Genomic DNA, 11677 nt, shown 5'->3' on the forward strand with positions numbered 1-11677 from the left:
ATCTTGGTGGGTTCATTCTAATCACAAGATTCCTTAAAAGTGGAGAACCAGAGAGGTGGCAGCATTAGAAGGACTTGATCCACTATTGCTGGCGTTGAAGATGGCAGAGGGAGGGAGACCATGAGCCAAGGAATGTGGTCAGTCTCTAGAAGGAGAAAAGGCAAGGGTATTGATTCTCCCATATGCACTCTAGAATGTAGTCCTGCTGATGCCTTGATTTTAGCTCCGTGAGACTCATGTCAGTCTTCCAGTCTGCACAACTGTAAGATAATAAATTTGATGGAAGAATCCATTATTACTTTGATTTATACAGTTACCGAAGATCAGAGAATTTAAGTAACTTACTTAGGTCTCTCAGTTAATAAGTGTCACAACCACTATTAAAAGCTTGGGCTACTGGAGACCCTTTCAGGTTTTAAAACTCATTCCCTAGAGAATCTTTACATGACCATTCATCGACTACTAATTCCAATTCAGATTGCTCTAAACCTAACAGCATGTGTGCATGTGTATGTGCCAGACTGGATTTTAACATGTTGTCACCTGTGTGTGCTTATATTTTGTGTATGAAGGTTAGTCTTTTATATCTCCTCACATTGAACTTCTTGAGATCATTGGAAACATTTTCTCTACCAGGCTGGGCAAATTCTAGGGCATTGACTGCTTTCTGATCAGTCTCAGAAACTACTTGGGAATGTTTATGTTTATGTATCCCCTGGCCAAAAGAATGTTATTTTTTCTTATAGCAATAGTGTTATGATAACATTATAGTATATTCTGAGCCAGAGCTTGGTGCATGCACATGGAACTGTTGTGCCTGCTGTTAGAGCACTGGCACACATTGTACACCTATTTTCAAAGTATGGTCCATCTCACTGTCCTACACTTACACCAGTCCAGCAGAACAGTAGCTGGTAATTCAGTTCAGCCTTCCAAAAGTCTGAGCAGAATGCCTCTCAATGAAGTCACATAGTCCCAGGAGTATGTAGTTATCAATATATCAATATCAATACCATGGAACCTGGGAAATACCACAGTCTGTGACATCATTACTGCATATAAATGTTTTCCCAACTTGTTAATCCAAATAGGAAGAGCAGAATTAGAAACAAAAAAAAAATGCCATAAGGACTTGCAATAAATACTACTCATTGAGTGCCAATGTATTTACTACAGTAAGCAGTAAAATATTCTTGCCTGTCAAATTAGCAAATTTTTATTTGCAAAGTTTTATAAAAAAACTTATAATGCACAGTGTTATATTGTTGTGTTATCATGGACTAAATACTGTTTTACAGTAGAACTTTGTGAAAGTGTATTTTCCAGTATATTGTTGGCTTACAATGTCCATAAGATTCTCTTCCTAGAAATTTATCCAAAGAAAAATAGAGATATGGACAATGCTTTATAGAGAGGAACATTTATTGTGATATTATTCATAGTAGTAAAAATGTAGGTAACAAAAATTCTCAATGACATAGAAATAAGTAAAGCATTTTTTCCAGTCATAGGATACAAGCTTCAAAATTCACACACGAAGTAGCTGATATGGATGGTCATCCTAAATCAGGAAGTGGGAAAGCAGAATTCAGGGCTGGAAGTTTCCTGAAGCAGTAAGCAGTGTAGGTTCTGAAAGAAACAGTCCGAGACAGGAGCAAAAGGCCAGAGACAAATCAGGTAATCTAGGGTTAATGTATCCAAATTATAGAAACAAATTTAAAAAGCAAGGAAAGAATAACAATAATAACAAACACTGGTTGCTGCATCAGTAATTGTGTTTAGAAATGATCTGTTTGCTACTTACCAAAAATATGAAGCTCCTACAACTCCTACTGGCCCTCCATGGTCTGGTGAAAGTCTCATTCTCTTCTCCTGGATTCAGCCATGTTGAATTATTAGTAGTTCTACCCTGTGGATATGGCCAACATTAATGATTCAATTTTAGTCAATAAATAAATGTACCTCTTTCTTTCCTCTATCACCTTCTTCTGGCTATTTCTATTATTCCTATTTATCCCACTCTTCTCTGCTCCCACCATGTTTTATACACACTTCCATCAACATTCTTCATGCATTCATTTATCATTACGAAAATAGTGTATGCATACTATGTGTCTGTTATTGAGCAAGATTTGAGGTTATAACAGTGAACACAATGGATATTGCTCCAGATGTTAAAGAATTTAGTGGAGGATAAAATTAAGTATGTGGGGAGTTACAATACTGTGTTATAGTTACTCTAAAGAAGGAAGATTAATAGAGATTTCTGCTACTAAAGAACCAATAGCATCAGCATCACCTGAAAGCTTGTGAGAAATGCAGGATATCAGATGTACTGAATCATAATATGTATTTTTTTCAAGATACATAAGGGACTCATGTATCTCATTCAAGTTTGAGAAGCACTGATGTAGATCACATGGATGTTGAGACCTAGCCCTATAGTCAAGGGAGGCTAATCAAATATAATAGCTAAAATGAGATCTGAGGAAATAAGGATTTCCTGAAAGAAGCTAGGGCTGAGGATAGTAGCATAGAGGGTAGGGAGAGGCAATAATAGCAAATTAGGGAAATGTTGCAGGAATGGTCAACAACATGGTCAATAAAACAGGTGTTTTATTCTAGAGGCAGACTGAACATAATATTGGAGAACTGTAATTCAGGGAAGTTAAAAAATAAACACAAATATAAAACAAAAACAAAGGAAAATAAAACAGTCCACAATATTCGGCTTCCGTTAATTTATCTTAAATTTTTTTTTAATGTTTTATGTTTTAAATGTTTTTTAAATGTTTAGTTTTGAGAGACAGAGTACAAAGGGGGGAGGGGCAGAGAGAGAGGGAGACAAAATCTGAAGCAGGGTCCATGCTCTGAGCTGTCAGTACAGAGCCCAATGCAGGGATCGAACCCCAAAACTATGAAATCATGACCTGAGCTGAAGTCAGATGCTCAACCAACTGAGCCACCATTAATTTATCTTTAATTTTGAAATAATAAAATCTTAGAAATAGCTATTTTAAGTTTAATGTAAATGTAAATTTTATGTCAATAAAAAATAAAATCTTTTTTGAATTACATTTGAGGCAGAACTTAGGAATCAGTAAACAGCTTACTACTGCCTTAGAGAACAAGGCTCAGAGGTGAGCAAAAGTGGCCCATTGTTAGGGAGTTGGAGATGAATTCAGTAGGGTTGAAGCAGAGAGGGTGGAAAGACAGTGCTTTTAGGATAGAGCCAAAAGGCCTACAAAGCCAGATTCCTCAGGGATCTGTGAAGCCAGAGGATTGGAAGCAGGGTGACATCCTTATCAGATTTCTTTTACTACAGTGACTGTCTTACCTGTCAGAAATGTGAACTTCTTGAGGGTAGAGACTACACCTTTTAATTCTTGATATCTGGAGCATAGTATCTGACACAAACCAGTCACTAAATAATAATTTATTAAAATTGCTATATTAATGAAAAAAATAATTGTAATGACAATCAATAATCATAAATATTGACAATTGTTAATAACCTATTATGAGTGAGTACAAAGTGTTCTATGCTGACTTTTCTATAGATTAATATTGGGTCACTTTATTTATTACATGAACTAAATCTATGGAGCGGATACAATTATTATCCCCATGTAAAATTGAAGAAATTGAGTGGAGGTGGTTGCATAATTATCCCATGGTCACACTTTTGATGACAGAGCTAAGTTTTGGATTCTGGCTATCTGGTCCTAAATACTTTGATTTTAACCAGTGCTTGTCAACTCTAAAGGAATAGGTGAATGCAGAGAAGGTATTCAAAATATTCAAGCCTTGGGACACGCCAATTAGAAGAGACACTCTATCAACAGAATGAAGGAGGGTCATTATGCCCTCTGTGTATCCACTAACCATTAAACTTGGGCTGTTGAATGGTTTAAATCCCTCAGTTTGCACTAGAAAACAACCTGAAGTTCTCCTAACAGAATACTAGCTCCTGTAGCCCTGTTCATGGACCAAGGCTCTTAAGATTGGAATCCTTAGCATGACCAGCAAGATTTTCACATATATGTCCCTGTAATAGCCTGGGTATCCCCCTTTTGCTTCTGTATCTTGGAAACAACTGTTTGAATTATGCATTTTTCCCATGGAGTCTCAGTCATTTCATGACAAATTTATTCAGGGCTGTGAGGATGTCTGCCCCATCTGTTAAAGTGCTTTCTGCAGGAAGACTAAGTTTCTATATTAGTCCTGAAGATACCTCAAATGGGTAGCTTATTTTCAGATTTTTGATGAACTCCTGGAAAAAACTATGTCTTTCCAGACTTTCCTAGGAATCTAGAATCTTGTGACAGAAGGAAAAAAAAAACTACACAGAACAAGTAAGCAATGCTAATGATAGTGAATACCTCATTCGTTTTTTCCATATAGCAGAACTTTGCAAGGCAGTGCCCTCTTGGCATAGCTTTTTATGCCAAGAAGTATGTTTAATTAGTTACTGTTCTTGAAACTACCAATGCTCTCAGTCCCCACAATTGTCAAAAGGCTGTATTAATGACCAAAGTCTGAGGGCCATTAATGAGTATCCATATCCACAGTTTTTTTTTTAATTTTTTTTCAACGTTTATTTATTTTTGGGACAGAGAGAGACAGAGCATGAACGGGGGAGGGGCAGAGAGAGAGGGAGACACAGAATCGGAAACAGGCTCCAGGCTCTGAGCCATCAGCCCAGAGCCTGACGCGGGGCTCGAACTCACGGACCGCGAGATCGTGACCTGGCTGAAGTCGGACGCTTAACCGACTGCGCCACCCAGGCGCCCCATCCACAGTTTTAACAGAAGCTGTCTGTCAAACATAGTTAATGTCTCTACCATAGGGATAAATGTATTAGTGTCAGTTTTAGACCAGTTATCAGAGTAGTATAGTGCCTTTGTAAGCTTGCAAGGCACATCTTGATTGCTCCCAATTTCTGGCGATGATGAATAAAAAATAAACATTCATATGCAATTTTTGTGTAGATATAAGTTTTCAACTCCTTTGGGTATATAAGGAGTGAAATTTCTGGATTGTATAGTAAGAATATGTTCAGTTTTGTAAGAAACTGCCAAACTGTCTTCTAAAGTGGCTGGACCATTTTACATTTTTCTGGACCATTCCTTCAGCCATGAATGGGAGTTCTTGTTGCTCCACTTCCTTCCAGGATTTGGTGTTGTCAGTGTTCTGGATTTTGGCAATTCTAGAATCATTATTATTTTAGTTTGCATTACCCCGATGACATATGATATGGAGCATCTTTTCATATGCTTCTTTGCTGAATCACTTTCTTTTAAGTTATCATTTTGTATGCCTGTGTACAAGTTAGGAACAACTCTCCAGATATTCAGAATGCTCAGGAACAGTCATGGGCTCTGAACCAGATAACACTGCAGTGGCCTCAGTGAATACAGTTATTCACCCCTCCTCTCCTACCTGTGTTATCTATGTGTTATGATTGCTGCAATACTGGCAAATGACTGGTAAGCAAACTCACAGGTGATCCATTAACACCCCTTCTCCCTTACTTTTACTCTATGAAAGGTTTTGACTTAACAGCTGTCTGGGGGTCAAAAAGCTCTTGAATGAACTGGAATCCTGGAATCTCCAAGATATTTCTTTGGCGAATTAAGAATGAAGCTGCATGCAAAGAAATTGCTCTTTGTGGTCTTTCAGGGCACAAAGGGTTAGCAGGACACAGGTGTATAGTTCTCTCCTAGGGATTTGATTTTCTGTTGGGAAAATAACTCTCACCAGGCAGCTTCTGAGCCCTTTGTAAAGCCTGCTTTTCTGAGGTCTGATACCTGAGTATTCTGTTTGAGTTCTCTTGGCAAAAGAGAACCTCTTTGGAGATGGCTTAATGGGGCAGGACTAGTCAGGGAGTGTTTTCCTAGCCTTGGGACAGAAGAATCTTTCTGCCCATAAGGTTTTGAGGTTGAGATAATCTCTCTCTCTCTCTCTCTCTCTCTCTCTCTCTCTCTCTGGCTTTAAAAGACTCTCTGCTGCTGTGTGGGATGACTCTTCAAAGAGCAGAGGATAAGAGCAAATGACCTCCCTTTCCAGACTCAAGATTTCTCCTTTGCATAAGGTCAGTGTTTTAGTGCATTGAAATCTTTTCTGAATACATCAAGGACTCTACAATCTTAAGATAGTTTATAAAACCAACAGTTCAGAGAAAATTGGTGAACTTAGTAGTATATATTTGACAGATTCATATACTATATATATTCATATATCAATTTAAAAACAATTTATATAATAAAATATACATTAAAGTCATGAAGCTATGAGCATGTGTTCATCATTGAACATATTTTAAAAATTAAATTCCTTTTAAATAAGTAATGGCAAAGCATGGCATTTGAAGTCAGAGAGAATAGAGTTTAATTTTTAGATCTGCCATTGTCCTGTTGTATAAATGTGAGAAAGTAACATGATTCCTTCGAGCCTTGGTTTTCTAATTTTAGCTTCAGTTTTCTCATCTATAAAAGGAGCTCATAAGACCCAGGGCATGTTGTGATAGTGATGAATGCAAAGCTTTATAGTGGGGGCAGTCTATTTATATGTTCTTGGTAGTCTGGTTACAAGGATTTGTAAGTCATGGCCCTTGTCTTGGAAGAATTCTCCACTGGGGAGAAAGAGACATTTAAGTATACCTTCCCACGAATAGTTATTTAATATTTGCTCATTAGTTTTAGTGCCAGAGGACCAAAGGAGGGTTAAGAATCATAGAATTAAAAGCTATTATTTTCCCACAAGCTTCACTAATGGAGTTCCCTCCATTGGAATAGTCCCACTCTGTTTTCCTTTGATTCAAAAAGGAGACCAGAGGAAGCATGCAAAGCAGTGGAAAGAGGACTCAGAGAAAGAGATATAATGAAGTAAATTGTTACATAGTAGGCATTTAATACATTATCAGTGTTGTTACTAAAGAGAAGGCTAGTTTGGATACTTAGATAATCCTTTGGGGTCTCTTAATTTATTTAACTCTAATACAAAGAGCATTAACGTGAGAGCCTGTTTCCTCATCTTTAAAATAAAGAGGTTATTATTTAAAGGTCCTTACAACTTCACACAGAAAAATTTATTTCTATCACCAGGTCTATCTTTGTATAGAAATATATCTGGTAGGATGAATACTAGATTAATCAGAAAAAGTGTTGATCTCCCATTTTAATATATGCCAATATGGTTACATGAACTTTATTACTAATTTGAAGGGGTATCTATCAGGAATCACAATATATGCCTGATATTAAGGGTCTAGGGTTTATTACTATTACCAGATATAATGAATTCATTCATTGAACAGATGCTCTTAGAAACTGTTGTGCCAGGCATTTTTCCTGGCTCTGAGATCAGAGGTCTGAGAAAAACTGATGAGGGCCTTGTGTTTTCCTGGGGGTTTATTTTCAGCTGAGTGGCACACCTCTCCAGTCTCATCAGTAGACTTCTTCCTTTTTGAAAATACTGCTATTCCCCAGGGCTCTTTCCTCTGACCTCCTTCACTGTTCCTATGACTTTAAACCAGCCATCAGTTAGACAACGCAGGAGTCACTTTTTTGGCAAAGCAAGTTAAGTACATATTCTAATTCTTGCATGTAAGTCACAGGTGAAAAAGTGAGATTTGTCTTCCAACTGATGTACAAGCATTGAAACCAACCAATGGATTTTATTTTGTTATACATTGCCCCTCAATTCAGATTTTCTAGACATTATTTTTTTGTGTTTGAGTTCTTAAGAGCCTTCCTATATTGAACATTTTTCTCTTTTCTTCTCTTCAAATGCCCTCTTCATCACACTTCATGTAATGAATTATCCCCACTCTAGTCAAAGCCACTGCCTGTTAATAGAGTTGGAATGAAACTTACCAAGTTGACTTATATACACTTCGATATTTTCTTTCCCAGAGTCATGGACAGGCCTTCTTGTGGTACCAGATGTAATTCTAATTGCACACGCTGGAATTTTGTAGATATTTAAATATTTGTTGAGTGAATACACACGTGAATGAGTAAAACCTTAAATACCTTAAAAACCAAGTATTATTTCTGTAGATAAAATAGGGTGTAAGAACACTTAGGACAAGAATCACTATAGAGGAACTTCTTTAATCCTACAGATTTCTTGATGTGGGTGAACATGTCATCATCTTTCACCTGAATGGAGATTAACCCAGATTCATGACAGTTACTAAGGGACCACACCCACCAAAATCTCCATTCATTTTCTTATCCTTTCACAATAATGGAATATTAAGAATCATAATCAGGTAATTCCACTCTAATTGTTATGTCTTAGCTTGAAATTAGTTCCTTTGTTCTTGTAAGGTTAACTTTGGGCCATATTTCTTCAGGGAGAATTTCCCTTAAACAATATCCGATTCAAGGCTACTACCTATACAATGAAACGCTTTATCAGTTATCACCCATTGCAGTCTATTTGCCAGATTGAATTTGCTCTTCAATAATATTTAGTTTTTATCAATAGCCATTGTGCTATTTAATCAGTGGTATTAGAAAATATTTAATATTGTCTTTATGATCCTCTTTTATTTGGATGCATAAGGACTTATCTTTTTTATTTAATGTTTATTTATTTTTGAGAGAGAGAGAGAGAGAGAGCACGCAAGTGGGAGAGGGACATAGAGAGATGGGCAGAGGATCCAAAGTGGGTTCTGTGCTGACAGCAGTGAGCTCAATGTGGGCTCGAACCCGTAAACTGCAAGACATAAGCTGAAGTCAGGAGCTCAACCGACTGAGCCAACCAGGTGCCGTAGGACTTTTAAGTCTTAATGGACCTCTTAAGGGGAAAAGAGAAGTGAAGAAAAGCAGGATGAATTGGCTTTTGTATTGTCCCAGAGTTGCACAGAAATATCCTATCTGTCCATGTACATGGAATCATAAAACTGGAAAATATGTTACTGTTATCTACTCTAACCTCCTTTTTTACACATGTATGTGAAAATGTACTGAAGCCTAGATATAACATGTTACTCTTGCTAAAACCCAGGTGTCCTTGTATATGATTTAGTGTTCTGTCTCTTTCCTTAGTTCACCCAAGATGGACTCCAAATCTAAGAAAAGGATAACTGGGTTTGCACTTCCATTGAAGAACAAGACAAGGCTCACTAGTGATCCTGGATTGTATGATGTGTAGAAGAGAGTGAAAACATTTTCCTTGCCTACTTGTATGGTCCTTTCCTTCAGGGAAATCTGCTTCCTTCACTCATCATGCCATCCTTCAATCAGAGCATTTTCCACCCTGCAGTCTTCTTTCTTACTGGTATCCCTGGCTTTGAAACTTACCATGCCTGGCTCTCCATCCCTTTTTGTTGTCTCTATGCCATTGCCATCTCTGGGAATGGCATGATCCTGTTTGTGATCTTCACTGAGTCGAGCCTCCATGAACCCATGTACTATTTCCTCTCCATGCTATCTTTCACGGACCTAGGACTATGCCTTTCCACATTGGTCACCATGCTGGGTATTTTTTGGTTCAATGCTCGAGAAATTAGTTTTGATGCCTGCATTGGTCAAATGTTCTTTATCCATGGTTTCACATTCATGGAGTCCTCAGTACTCCTGGCGATGGCCTTTGATCGCTTCACTGCCATCTGTAACCCACTGAGATATGCTACAATCTTAACTAATTCAAGGATCATCAAAGTGGGCTTTGCCATTGTTATTAGGGGGACAACGGCTCTAGTGCCTTTACTCCTGCTCCTAAAGCGTCTGTCTTTCTGCCATGGCCATGTTCTGCACCATTCATATTGTTTCCACCCTGATGTGATGACGCTTTCATGCACAGACACCAAAATCAACAGTGCATTTGGTTTGGCCATTGTCATATCAACTGCTGGCCTAGACTCTGTGTTTATCCTCCTTTCCTATGTTCTGATCATCCACTCTGTGCTCAACATGGCCTCCCCAGAGGAGCGGAAAAAGGTCTTTGGTACCTGTGTCTCACACATAAGTGCTGTTGCCATCTTCTACATTCCCATGATCAGCTTGTCACTGGTGCATAGATTTGGGAAGCAAGCCCCTCCCCTTGTGCACACTCTCATTGCCAATGTTTATCTGCTCATCCCTCCTGTGATGAATCCCATAATCTACAGTGTGAAAACCAAGCAAATTCGTAAGGCAGTGCTCAAAATATTCCTTTCTAAGATGATTTAGGAATTTTTTATTTTATCTTTTCTTCCCATAGTCTCTCTAACTCATATTTGATTATTATATTATTTATTTATTTAAATTAGAGTTAGGTAACCTACAGTGTAGTATTAGTGTTAGGAGTAGAGCCCAGTGATTTATCACTTATATATAACACCTAGTGCTCATACCAACAAGTGCCCTCCTAATACCCATCACCCATTTAGCTCATCTCCCACCCAACTCCCCTCTAGCAACTCTTGGTTTGTTCTCTGTATTTAAGACTCTCTTATTGTTATTTCTCCTTCCCTTCCCCTATGTTTATCTATTTTGTTTCTTAAATTCCACATATGAGTGAAATCATATGATATTTGTCTTTCTCTGACTTATTTAGCTTAGCGTAATACACTCCAGTTCCATCCACGTTGTTGTAATGGCAAGATTTCATTCTTTTTGACTGCTGAGTAATACTTCACTGTGTGTGTGTGTGTGTGTGTGTGTGTATGTGTGTGTGTATATATATATATATATATATATATATATATATATATATATATATAAAACACCTCTTCTTTATCCATTCATCAGTTGATGGACACTTGGGCTCTTTCCATACTTTGGTTATTATTGATAGTGCTGCTATAAACATGAGGGTGCATGTGTCCCTTCGAAACAGCACACCTGTATCCCTTGGATAAATACCTAGCAGTGCAATTGCTGGGTTGTAGGGTAGTTCTATTTTTTGTTTTTTGAGGAACCTCCATACTGTTTTCCAGAGTGGCTGCACCAGCTTGCATTCCCACCAACAATGCAAAAGAGATCCTTATTCTCTGCATCCTCACCAACATCTGTTGTTGCCTGAGTTGTTAATATTAGCCATTCTGACAGGTGTAAGGTGGCATCTCATTGTGGTCTTGATTTGTATTTCCCTGATGATGAGTGATGTTGAGCATCTTTTCATGTGTCGGTTAGCTGTCCGGATGTCTTCTTTGGAGAAGTGTCTATTCATGTCTTCTGCCCATTTCTTCACTGGATTATATGTTTAACAAATTTTTTTTTAACATTTATTCATTTTTGAGAGACAGAGTGTGAATGGGGGAGGGGCAGAGAGAGAGGGAGACACAGAATCTGAAGCAGCTCCAGGCTCTGAGCTGTCAGCACAGAGCCCGATGCGAGGGTTGAACTCATGGACCGTGAGACCATGACCTGAGCTGAAGTCAGATGCTTAACTGACTGAGCCACCCAGTCACCCTTGGATTATTTGTTTTAAAAGCTTGATATGTTTCTCGTACCAGAGAGTACTGCTGTATTAAAAAGGGGTCATACACTGTCCAGTGCTTGGCACTTCAGGAAGTGTTTCTGGTACATGCTGTGTGCACTCGCTGTTGTGTTGTGGCTGCTCTTTCCCCCCTGGTCAGGCCTCTGCAGAGCTCCTTGTTGCTTGCAGTGGTGGAGTGTTTGGACCTTTAACTAGGTGTGCTTTGATTTGCTTTCTGAAGTAACTCTGGAAAAAAGAGGAA

General features: G+C 38.2%; 1 protein-coding gene across 1 annotated transcript; it reads left to right on the plus strand.

Moving 5' to 3' along the window:
- The first annotated feature begins 9138 nt into the window (after positions 1–9138).
- Positions 9139–10184, plus strand: LOC122483426 (olfactory receptor 51F2-like). The gene has a single exon (XM_043580431.1). It carries the CDS (start codon positions 9240–9242, stop codon positions 10182–10184), a length of 945 nt encoding a protein of 314 aa, XP_043436366.1. The 5' UTR covers positions 9139–9239.
- The last annotated feature ends 1493 nt before the right edge of the window (positions 10185–11677 follow it).

This window comes from Prionailurus bengalensis, chromosome D1 (assembly GCF_016509475.1).
Source record: "Prionailurus bengalensis isolate Pbe53 chromosome D1, Fcat_Pben_1.1_paternal_pri, whole genome shotgun sequence".
In the NCBI taxonomy this organism is placed as follows: Eukaryota; Metazoa; Chordata; class Mammalia; order Carnivora; family Felidae; genus Prionailurus; species Prionailurus bengalensis.